Source organism: Grus americana, chromosome 24 (assembly GCF_028858705.1).
Source record: "Grus americana isolate bGruAme1 chromosome 24, bGruAme1.mat, whole genome shotgun sequence".
NCBI lineage: Eukaryota > Metazoa > Chordata > Aves > Gruiformes > Gruidae > Grus > Grus americana.
Window position 1 is genome coordinate 5,831,286 of NC_072875.1, and position 12,355 is coordinate 5,843,640.

Genomic DNA, 12,355 nt, shown 5'->3' on the forward strand with positions numbered 1-12,355 from the left:
TGCAGTTAAGCTCAGCAGTCCCTTGCCTGTGTGCTTAGTTAAACGCGCTCCTTTGCAGACCGTTGGGGTGGATGGCATCGCTTTATTCCTGGGCCATTAGTGTCAACTGTGCAAAGCAGAACCAGGATTTATTCAGGGGGCACAGCTCGTAATTGAGTGAGTTCAGCGCCGGGGATCGGCACTAACTGCTGGGAGTGCAGCCTGGAGGAACTTCCCCGCTGGGCTGGAGGAGGAGAGCGTGAGCTGCGGGGGGGGCTGAGAAGGATGGGGAGTTTGGGGTGTCTTGAGTGGCTCAACCCAGGGCTCGTAGGTGGCAAAGAAGTGTCTTACTAGAGAAGAGTGCATAGCAGGGAGAGATGTCTCCAGGTTTTTGGAGGCACAGAGAGGAGACTTCTTCTCCACACCTCCTCAGATGAGGAGACCTTATTTTTACAGGGTTTAAACTGCTCTGTAATGCTTTGGGGGGAGAGGATGGGATCATTGCAGGGTTATTTTCTTGTTGCGGCATTTCCCACACCTCCTTTTGAAGCCTCTCAAGACGTCGTGCAGGCAGCTGCCAGACCCTGGACCTGGTCTGGGGTGGTCCCCTCCCTGCAGAAGGGAGAACCCTTTCGCAAGCAACCCTGGAAGACTGCTGGAGAAGGGGTGACTGTCACCCAGGGCTGTATGCCTGCTGGCATCCAGGACCCCCCCGAGCAATTAACTGGGCTGTGGGAATGCAAAAAAAGGAGAAAATGGGGAGGAACAAAATGTCCCTCCAGCGCAGCGCAGGATCCCGGGGTGGCATTTCATTAGTAAACCGTCCGTGTCCCTGCACAGCTGCCTACAGGAGGTTTGGTGCTGGCGTCACCCCCATTCCCTGGTGCCATCAGCACTTTTGGAGGGCACCCAAACAGATGGGCCAGCTCTGGTGCCGCTCCGTGGGGTCATTCGCAAGGGTGGGAGCCCAGGTTAGGGACACGTTTCCTCGACGTGCCATCTCGAAGCGGCTGCCCTCATTGATGTTTTGTGGCACGCTCCAAGATGCTGAGATGGAAGATGCTATAGATGTGCAGAGCCCTGTTGTTAGCAGAGACAATAGGAGGATAAATAGAAAGGCTGGATGAGCCGAGCACAGGAGCAGGGGACTTGGAAAGGTGCTAGTGCACTGCTGCATTGCAGAGAGATAAAGACTTTTCCAGACAAGCCATCCCTGCCTGCTGCATCGCGACCTGCCTGTCCTCGGTGCCGGTGCAGGGCTCTCCTGGGACCGGCGGGGTGTTGGGTGCACGCAGAGGTGATCGCGTGACTCGCGGCTGCTGCGTACCCTGCCCCGGGCTCAGTCCGCGGGCTGCAAAGTGGGAGCTCCAGCTCGTTTTGCAGCTCTTCCTTCCTCCCCAGTCCAGTTTCCTCCTGTTTCGTTGGCACTTGCCAATAAGCTCGCCTAAGGCAGCGTACTGGGAGTTGTTTGCAGCTCTGCAAATCCCAGGCAATGAACCAAGGGGGATCTTTTTGAGCCCAGTATATTATTATTAATGTAATTAGTGTGAATCATTTGTGTGTATAAACTTTCACTTGAGGAGATCAGGTACTTTACAAACATGCGTTAACTCACCCTCCCTGGCAAGGAGGTGCCAAATATCTTTAAAGCTTTGCAGAGGGCAGCAAAGAAGGGCAGGGACTTGCAAGGAACTTGCTGCAGGTTGCAGCGTGAGCCGGTGGGAAAGGCAGGACCTCCCGGCCCAGAGCCCCCGACTCCCTCTGCTACAACCGTGAAGAAACTCTGTCTGGGCAGGGAAGAGAGGGGGAAGCACAAAGGGTTTTTATTTTCCACTTCTGAGCACTGCTTTTGACCAGCTCAGCGTGATTTTGAAGAGGCACCGGGGCGGCAGCTGATCTGAGGGCACCTCCTCACCCCGCAGCCTTTGGAGATGCTCCGGCTGCTGCAGAGTGGGGGACTGGAGGTAGACGCCAGCCCCAGCAGGGTCCCCCCTTTCCTGCCGGACCCCGCTGCCAAGTTAATCACTCGGTCAGCTCCTGCCTGGCAGGCAGCAGGCTCCCCGCGCGGGGAAGCGGTTTCTCGGCCCTGACAGCCATGCTGTGCTGCGAAGAAGTCCTCGGGCTGCGTCTTTGGTGGTGTCACATCAGGGTGAGCTCAAGAGATGCTCTCCAGCTGATCTTGCAGTTAAGGGCAAGGCCGGCCGGTGTGGTCCTGGGGCACAGGGGAGGATGGACATGCCAAGAACCCCACCGCTGTGTCAACCACACAGCAGGCAGACCCCAGTAGGGATGAGCCTTGAGCCCCTGTTAGAGCCGCCTGGGTGAGCAGTTGGGGCTTCCAGCAGCCCAGCACCAAACCTACGGACCGTTTTAATCCCACAGTCCATCTGCCACTGTGAACATCCCCTGCTCAGCCCTGCACAGAGCCTGTTACCTGCGCGGGTTTGCACATCAAGCCCAGTTATCCAAGCTCGATGGACTGAGACGGGTGTCCCTGCTGCTGCCCTCCTTGCAGCCTGCGGAGGGGTCAGCGGACGGCGTTATTGCTGGAGGTGCGCGCGCCTTTTGCCACGTGTGTCGATGAGCACACGTGCTCTCGGTATGTGCTGTAAAAAAAACGGCAGTATGTCTGCACCAGCTTTTTCTGTTGGGTTTGTTCTTAGTGTGTAGGGTAGCATTGCATGTCGGTGCGTATATGAGCATACGGTGCTGCAGTGACTGTGTGTAAGCGCACGCAGTCTGTATGTGCACGGAAAGCGAGCAGATGCTGTAAATCCTGCTGAAGAAGGGCTGGATTGGTGGAAATTGCTAGTGCATGACTTAACCCAATACAGCAAAGAATGAGGAGAGGGAAACCAGGCTGGGTTGTGGCAACGAGGGTTTTGGCTTAATATTTATTAGTAAAAAAGCTTCCAGACCACCTTTTCCATGATAACCACACCTTGGGCTGTGCATGGTGTGTGCATCCCAGCCTTACAGGGTCATGGGCAACACGTGTCCCAAGGAGCGTGGGACAATCTGACCCCGGCTTTCCCTTCGCTCAGGAATTGATGGCCAAACTTCTGTTGTCACCGGAGTGTAAACATCATAGGAAAGTCTATGAGAGCGGTGGGACTGTGCTTGAATGGGATTGAGTTGTTCACAGCCCAGCCTTTAATTAATCCTAATAAATAACAATAAAATGTGATAATCACAGAAATAAATCTGAGATGAGAAGCTCCTGCCTCCGGCAGCAGTCTAGTTTAGTTGATCATTTATAGCAGAGCTGCTGGTGCAGAGGCTGGAAGGGACATGAGATGCTGGGGACAAGGCAGGGCTGGAGCAGCTCGTCTCCTTGCCCAGCCTCAATGGGAGGCTTTTGCACCTAGTTTTAAACTTAACCCCAGGCTAATTCTTCCAAACTGATTTCCAGATTGGTCTGGCCCGTAGCAGAGACAAAACACTGCTGGCGTGGCAGGGATTGCTTCAAAATCCAGAAGTGTCTGGGAATTGCTGAGTTAGACCTGGAAGAAAAAGACAAGACATCTAGGGATGCTTGATGGTGGGTCGGTGCTGTGCGTGTGAAACTCCATCAGGCAGGCTGGATTTGGGAGGGGGGTTTCTCTAGGGTGGGCACGCAGTGCAAATTAGGTGGTGGTGGAAGGAGAGGCGAGCCCAGGGGGTTGTTGAGTGCAGGGGCTGGTTTGGGGGCAGCTTGGTCACGGCCCCAAGGTTGGGCCACCAAATTTGCTGGGGTGAGCCAGGTTTAGCCCCGTCCCTGCCTCCCCACGATGGAGTTTGTACCCTGATAATTGCAATGAAAGCGGCAATCAGGTTGGTAATTTCGCTGAGCTCTTTTCAGTTCTAATTAACATTATTCATTTCGTGTGTGTCCTGCTGGGTTGAGACAATCTGTGCTCTCCAGCCCAGCCCTCTGGAACACCAGCGATCTGCATAAGAGGCAACAAAAAAGTGTTGTGTGCCAATTACTACACTTCAGTAATTAAAAACCTCCTTCCCCCCACTGCCGGGCCACCTCCTTTCCCGTCATTTTCTGTGTGCAAACTCGCGAAAGCAGAGAGAGAAATTCAGGAGGGCATGTCATTGCTGGCTTGTGCCATCTGTGTCTGCGCCGAAGATGCAGGGAGGTACCGGGGGCTGTATGAAGCACAGGCAGGATCAGTGGTCAGGGCGCTCAGCTTTGGCACCCTGTTGTGTAAGTTATTCCTGGTAGAGTTGATTGTGGCGGCTGCAGTTTGGTCGTGGGCTCTCTGGGAGCAGGTCTGTGTCTGCAAAGCAGCTTGGTCCCCTCTGGCCGTGGCTGCTGCGTCCCCACCGAGGGCTTTGTTGGCATTTTCAGCCCTGCTCATCTTTGGTCTGGTGTCACCTAAGGTGGCGGAAACCTGACAGCGATGCTTTCCCACTTTCAATTTCCATCTTCGACTGGTGTCCCTGCAGCCAGGTGGGCTGTCGGCTGCACCCATGGGCTCCTTGCATGGGGATGCTGGCTGGTTTGGGGGATAGCGGCCGGTCCTAATGGACCAGCTTGCTTGTAGAGGGTGGATAGCAAAAGCCAAGAAGCTTTGGCTGCAGAGATGCTAATGGGTCTGGAAAAGGCAGAACCAGCCTGCACCTGTATCCCCTTTGTGGCCGCTGTGCATTGTTGCCCAGGGAGTGTGGGACAAGGGCACGAGCAGGCAGGTTGGGAGGAGTAGGGAAGATGTATGCACGCAGCTCTCACCTTTCATCAGTGCACACAACTGTCTTAAAATGCCCAAACTCCATTGCTCGTGGTCATTTTGAGGTGCCCTCAGTGGCGGCAGAGAGCAGAGGGTCTGGTACAGCGTGAGGAGCTACATCTCTCTGCAAACTGTCACTAGCTACCCCCGGGATGATGCAGCAGTAGTGTGCTAGCAGCGTTTCCACCTCCCGGAGGAAAAACCCTGAGGCTTTGGACTGTGGGTTTAGAGGGAAAGAAACAGCAGAGAGACGGAGCAGCAGCATCTCCTCCTTGTGCTGACAGTCGGCAGTTTTTCATCTTCCTGGAGGAGAAGGCCCTGCCTTCTGAGCAGGAACGTATCAAAAATTAAGGATCTTGAGAGAGAAAATTACCTCATCTGTTCATAATTATTTTTACACCTTCTTTTTGGAGGCAAGCGCCAGGGACCTCTCTCTCCCCTCCCTCCCAGGCAGGGCGAGAGCCTCCAGCGAGGTGGAGGGAGCATCTCTGGGATTTGCACCTCGCCAGGAGCGGGGTGGGAAGGGGGAGGCTGCAGGCTCGGCGGTGGTTTTGCTCTCCACCTGTGCTTGGAGCCTGGCTTCCCGACCGAAGCCAAAGGCTTTCCGCTCGGCTGCTTGCGTGCAGGAGAGGAGGGCTTCCCATCCCTGCGCCGGGTTTGCGGAGAGAGGAGCTGCTGGAGGAGGGAAGGGGGAGCAGATGGAGGGGCTGGAAGAGCATCGGGTCGCTGCGGCGAGCCTTGGCCGCGGGGACCCCGACCGGCACTTGTGCGAGGAGGAGCAGGGTTGGCACGGTGGTTGGAAGGAGCTCAGGCAGGAGCACAACCTGCCATCCCCTAAATAGCACACCATGTCCAGAGGTGAAAGTGCGTCTTTCCCGGGAGCTCTTCCTGCCCTTTATTTTATATATATATATTGGCTTGGGAGCTTTAAGAGGCAGGGAAGAAAATAAAATAACAACTTTAAGCTTGCCGATCCCAGGGACAGAGAAGCGTGTCTAGGTGATAAGAAGAGATTGTGGCCGGGTGCTGTGAAGGGCGAAAGCACTTATTTCACTGTTGCCTCATGCGTTACCTGAGCCCCGTTGCTTTTCAAAAGCACTTAAATGCCCATATGATAGAGGGAATGCTTGGATTACACACTGTCTGGCTCCATTATTATCCAGGGATCTCCAAGCTGATGCATTTCACAAAAAAACTGGTGTGGAGGAGGAGAGAGGAAATATATATTTTTAGTTCAGCCTGCTTACAGGTCCTCGGGGATAATCTCCGCAGAAGGGACCGGTCCGAGAAATTCAAGCCACGTCTGGCTTCTCATCACCCGGTCCTTCTCCGCAATACGGCTTTGGCAGGCAGGGTGGACACCCCTGCGTTTGTGCAGACGTGCTGCTCGCTGCAACCGCAGGAGCCTGTTTCACAGCATTGCGAAGGGCAGGCCAGAGCCAAGCACCAAGTATCCACCTGCATTTTATTCAAACCCCATTGGGCTAAGCTACCAGTAGAGTTAAAGTCTGGACTATAATATACTAAAACCATCCTCTGGGAAGAAATCTCAAGTTTTGTTCAACTTGAGCAACTCAACTTTCAGGTTTTGCTCAAGTTGTAATGAAGCTGAGCGCGAGAGCCGAGTTCTTGGTGTTCAGCCCAGGCTGAATCTATTGCTTTTTTTATGTAGATAATAAAAAAATCTGCTCACATTTAATTTATTATTATCGCAATATCGTTATGGAACAGCAGTAAAATTGTTTAATTTATTGGATGTTTTTCACACCAGAGAGGGAGGATGGTGCAGTAGCTTGGGTACTTGCCTAGCAAATCAGCAGGGGAGTCCTGGGCTGCGGACTACCCGTCTCGCCTTGGGCAAGTCACCTCATGGGGATCCATCATCCTTAACCTCCAAACGTTGCGTGTTGAGGCTGAGGGAGTTATCTAGGCTTCTCCTGTAACCGTCAGGGCCAAAGAGATACCTCCAAAAAAGAGACTAGACGAGACAGCTTGTCCTCGGGTGGGTACCTGTGTCTTCACTGGCATCAGTATGGACGGATCAGGAAGAGAAGTTGCCCACCAGTAAGGAGCCAGCTCACCCTGAGAAAGGACACAATCCCTAAAGCGTCAGGATAAGTCCGCATGCCACAGATATATTCATCCCTGCCGGTAACTCCCCTGCTACCGCAGTCTGGCATGTATAGCCCGTTCAGCCCCTCGCATTCATTGAGGTTACCCCGTGCGAGCCCTCCCAGGGGCTGCCGTGCTCTTTTTTGGTGCCTCCAAAGTTAATTTGCATCCCAGCCTCTGCACAAGTGATGAAGTCGATTGGGGAGTATATGAACAGTGGATCTGAGGCTGAGTGGTTTTATGGAAGGACATTATCCTCCATCTCCGGCATCCAGCAAAGCGCGGATAAGTCGTAACGGCTCCGTAATCCCAAACTTGCTCGGAGAAAAAGCGGGGTTTTAACCGGCTCGGGGGGGCTCCTTGCTTGGGGACCCGGGGATGGAGGGTTACAGGCTGGCGGAGACCTTTGGGAGGAGCAAGACAGGAAAATAATCCCCTTCAGGAGCAAAGTCTCTTCTGGATTTGCACTGTGTTGTCTTCCGGAGGTCGGGGGGGGTGGGGGGGGAATCGGGTTGTTAATGGGGCTAGAAATAAAAGATTTCTACTTCCAGAACATCACCTGATAATTGAAATGCTTAGCTGGGGTAAGGCGCAGTAAGTGGAGGAGATGCAGCAATGCAGATGATGGGAAGCGAAAGGAGAGCTGACAGAGGGGACAAATGGTAGAAAGCTCAAGGTTTCTCTTTAGAGGTGTGTCAGAGCTGGCTTTCTCCTGAGATAAATTTTCCTCGCTCCTTTGTGAAGCAGAGCGAGCCGCTTTCCCGCCTCCACTTTGCATTTCTTTGCCTGGCTGCAGGGATATGAAGGTCTGCAGAGAGAATGACAAGTGATGGGTTTGGGCAGGAGGCAGCAACCTGCATCCCCCCCAAAAAAAAGTCTGGTTTGGACTCAGGATGAAGGTTTTGACTGAGGATGAAGGTTTTGACTCGACTCTGGTTGTTTCTGGGTTTGCAGAGGAGCAAATGGGAACGGAGGGGTGAAAGGTCCTTTGATGACTGGTGCTGGGTGGCTCTGACCTCTCTACATCTGAAATCATTGTGAAGCTCTTGGGCGAATCTCTAGAGCCACCAGTTTAGATGGATATCGGTGCTCTGAGCACCGCAGGTAAAGTGCTGACATTGTTCTCTTTGGACACTGAAAGCACTTGGTCTCTGAAACTGCTGCTGGCAGCACAGCTGAAAGTACTGCCAGGAGGACCAGGAGGGGCTGGGGAAGGGAGGGAAGAGAGCCCAAGAGCCGATGGGTCACCTCTCTGCTTCTCCCCAGGTGCTCCGTGGATAACCGAGTCACCCGAGTGGCCTGGCTGAACCGCAGCAGCATCCTCTATGCCGGCAATGACAAATGGTGCTTGGACCCTCGGGTGGTGCTCTTGGCCAACACCAAAACCCAGTACAGCATCCAGATCCAAGATGTGGACGTGTACGATGAGGGCCCCTACACCTGCTCCGTGCAGACAGACAATCACCCCAAGACATCGCGTGTCCATCTCATTGTGCAAGGTAAGAGGAAGGGAATTCGTAGAGGGGTTGGGCTTGGGGCTTTGATTTCTGTTCATCCCTTGTGCCCCGGTGTCTTGTCCTCCCGTTTCTCCTACGTCGAGCCTACTGCATGTAAGACAACTTGGTGCAAATGTAGAGGCTGATCAACAGTGTTGGAGAGTCCCAATGAAGCTGGGCAGTGCCCAGGCATTTGCAATCGCATTTATCCAACTTTCCTGGAGTCCTCGTGGGGCTCTGATCCAGGCAGCTCTGCCTCCCGAAGTAGTCACTGGCAAAGCCATGTTGCTGTTTGTTGTTGTTGTTCTATTTTGATGGGAGTTTTTTGTTTTCCATGCTGGAGGCAATGCTTGAAGTAAAACTTGTGTTGGGGGAAAAGAGAGAGCTGGCAGATTTGTGTACTCCGCGGGGGTGTGTGTATGCCTAGCAACAATATGTGTTTGTGTGTTGAAACTCTATACGTCTGTAAGGAGGAGGAGGAGGAAGGCCGGCATGGGGTGGCGGAGCACCTGCGGTGGCCAAGTGTGCGTACGGTGGCGCGTGAGCACGCCTCGCCGAGGCTGCACAGTCTGCAGGGTACGTACGTGTGCTCTTCAGCAAGCGTGCGAGCGCACCCGGGCTCCTGAGAGGGGACGTACAAGCGTGGGCACGCGCGATGCTCAAGCAGATGGACGTTCATGGAAGATAGCTCCCGTATCTGTGCTGCAGGACGTGTGCTGGGCAAAGGGGACCCCGCGTGGCGGGATGTACGGGGCCCAATGTGCTCTCAGGGAGACGGCCTCGGGGAAGATTAATGGAAAATTTCTAATCCCTTGCTAGCAACCCTTTTTCCTTCTTCTTCTGTGATTTGGCCAGAAGCCCTCTTAGCATGACACACCAGCTTTAGTATTGGAATCTCGTCTCGGGCTAATTTTCGAATGCTGATGGGTGTATTGATTTGGAAACGAGCTGGGTTAAAAAGGCATTGGTCTTGTACAGAGTCGGGTTGAGCTAATCTGACGTCGATATGCCAGGCCTGAGCGTTATTGACAGCCTAATGAATAGAAGGGGGGGAAAAAAAGCCAAACCCAGGGCCTTTATTTTCCCCCCTCCCTCCCTTTCCATTTTCTCTTTCCCCTTCGAGCAATCAAGCAAACTAAACAGAGCCGGACTTTCTCCATCTCCATTAACCGCGGAGAGAAAGCGGATGCATTGCCAGCCCGGGTCCTTGCTGTTTATCTTGCAATCTGTTATTACCTGCCTGAGTTTCTTAAGCCAAAGTCGATCACCCGCAAGTTCTGAAGTCGCTATGAGGTGCCGGGGTGATGCAGGACAATTTCTATCTGTTCTCTTCTGATTCCCGTTTCCTGACCTAAATTCCCCGTATCACCAGCCATCCAGGTCCATCCCTCCTGTGTCTTGCCGTATCATTAGGAAGAGATGTTTTGGTACTGGAGGAGAAGGTCGTATCTTAACTCCTTGCAGTGGTACGGTTAAATACTGGAGGATTCAGTGATGGGCTCAGTCCTATAATATGCTGAACATCCTCGCTGCTGCCGACAGAAATACCGGCTCTCAGGAGTGGGCCCCCTAATTTCAAGAGCTATCGCTTGGCTCACCCAGCCCTTTCTCAGGTGGAAGGTGGCAAGAGCGTAATGTGCAGCAACACGCTGGAGCAGGACATGAGATTGAATATCATGTCCAATTAAAGGGAGACCTGCCTTAATGACCCTGATAAAATTTGGCTGTGGTGCCAGGATTAAGTCTCCTGCCTTGGAAAATGGGCCCAATAAATATGCAGTCTGGCATAATCCTGCCCTAAAAGGCGTTCAGCTTGCGGGAAGCAGCGCTTACCCCTCCCTCCTGGGAAGGCAGGGCGTCCAAGCGCCAGGTTTCAGGGATGTGCCAAGTTCAGTGCGTGGCTGTGGGACCTCCTGCCCCTTCCCGCAGCCCAAAGGAAAGGAGCAGCGGTGAGAGGAGGTGGGAAAGGGGGTCTCCCCTTTTCAACAGGGTTAGTGCAGGTGCAGCCAGAAAGAGGGAGGTGCGCAGGTTGCTCTAAGCAGGTCCTGACTTTCCCCTTGCTGCGCCAGGAAAGAGCCTGGGGGCACAGCTCTGGAGGCAGGAGCACTCCCACCTCTCAGGATGCAATTAAATCGTGCCCCGGGGCAGGCTGCGCTCTCCAAAGGGACTGACTGCAGGGGGCAAGGAGCTCTTCCCCTTCCAGCCGGGATTTCAGCAGCCCGCTGCTCCCCGGGGCAGGTGTGATGGGTGCATGTCGGTCAGGGTCCAGGCGCCCTCAGCCCATGCCGGGCATCCCTTCTCCTCCCCAAGTTTAGGGGGTATTGCTGGGAAATAGTCGTGGATGGAGGGAGTGGGGAGCTGGGGCGTCCCTGGTGTCTGCCAAGGGCTGCTGGAGGAAGAGGTGCTATGTGGGGAAAAAGCAAAAGACAGGATAGGGTGGGAGAAGGAGCTTCCTTTAGGGGATGAGAGTTTGGGACGGTCCCCCAAGGCAGCGGGAGAGAATCAGCTAGAAACCACCAGGAACCAAGGATGTCCATGCAGCAGCTGGGGAAGCGCCGCACATTTATTCCTGGGTTGACTGTATTGGTGGCTGAGATCCCAAAATAGGTGGGTAGAAGGCACCTCAAGAGCTAATTTAGCCTGTCCCCCTGCAAGGAGGCAGAGACTTCGCTGGCAAACGCGTGTGAAAGCTATTCTTGAAATTCTTTAACAAAGCAGGTTCTTCAGTCTCCCTAGACGATCTATTCTATTGCTTTGCTACCTTTATAATTAGAAAATGTATAGCTAATATCTAACTTAAACCTTCTTTGTTGCAAATGAAGTGGAGTTTTTCTCAGCCTATTCCCAGCGGACCCGGGGAACAATTGATCAGTGTCCTCTTTGTAACAACCTTTAGCTTTTGGGAAGGTTGTTATCGTGTTGCCCCTTAGCCACCTTCTTTCAGAAACGATGCAAGCCCCGTTTCTCCCACCTTTCCTCGTCGGTCAGGCTTTCAGAAACACTTGTCAGTCTTGAAATCCTGCTACAAAAGGCAAAAGGTGATTGCTGCCGATCCAGGAATAGCAGGTCGGCGCATCTCTGCTTCCCGCTGCCTCTGCGCTAATGTGGGACAAATGAGCCTGGAAAGGAGACAACAGACCCTTGGCATTGAATGCTTCAAAGTTCAGACCTGCTGTTTCGGGGACTGCTTTAAATGGGGTCAGGCTCAGCCGTTGGTAATGCCAAGGTGATGTGAGCCAACAACATAGCTGCAAAAGGTACAAGGAGGTTCTTAGCACCTGGATCTCCCCAGGGAAGAAGCTGCTGGACCTAAAATGAATGGCTCAGGGAGTGTCTGTGTCATCTGCAGCATCTGGAAGGTGGTCCCTGCCTGTCCCGCTCGCTCAGCCCTCATTTCTTCTTAGGAGTTGTCCTAAGGCCAGGCAGAGCACAGGGAAGCAGCACTTCCCATGTGTGCAGGAGTCCACTTTGGACCCTTGGGAAGAGAGTGGCGTTTCTGGGTGAAAAATCCCAAAGAGACAAAATCCAGGGAAGCCCAGCTTGCGGTAGGCAAGCTCTGAACTTGGAGGGAGGCAGGAACCCAGAGCGAGAAAGAGGATTTGGTCCCCACTGACCTCTGAGGAGCGATGCTTTCCCTTCCTCTCCTGTATCCCACTCTGCTTTCCTTAGCGAGTCCCACTCCTTGCCCCTGCCGCAGCATCTCAGGCGCAGCCTCCCCCTTCTCCCCGCTCCCAGCAGGACACTTCAGCTATTTAAGCTTTTCTCCGGGTTCCTGGGTTTAAAAAAGAGAGACGAGGGAGGAGGAGGAGGGTGTCTGGAAAGCTCTTATTTGTATTGATAATAAGCCGTCTCCAATGCGTGCCTGCAAAACACTCCCACTGCCTTGTAAGATGCATTAAGGAAAGTTGGCCTTATCTCGGCGCGGGAAATGGACTTGGGGAAGGAGGCACCGTGCCGGAGTTTAATCTCACTTAGGCACACAAATTTGCATGATAGAAAATGGTGGAATTTTAGTGCTTAGAAAGAAAGAAAGAAAGAAGGGGGGAAAAA

General features: G+C 53.5%; 1 protein-coding gene across 8 annotated transcripts in view; it reads left to right on the top strand.

Annotated features, from left to right (window-relative positions):
* Positions 1 to 12,355, top strand: part of NTM (neurotrimin) — a 341,369-nt gene that overhangs the window by 280,435 nt on the left and 48,579 nt on the right. For all 8 annotated transcript variants that reach the window (XM_054803289.1, XM_054803293.1, XM_054803294.1 and 5 more), the window contains one exon: positions 8,076 to 8,308. In XM_054803289.1, coding sequence (XP_054659264.1) covers positions 8,076 to 8,308 — 233 coding nt within the window. The remainder of the gene's footprint in view (positions 1 to 8,075; positions 8,309 to 12,355) is intronic.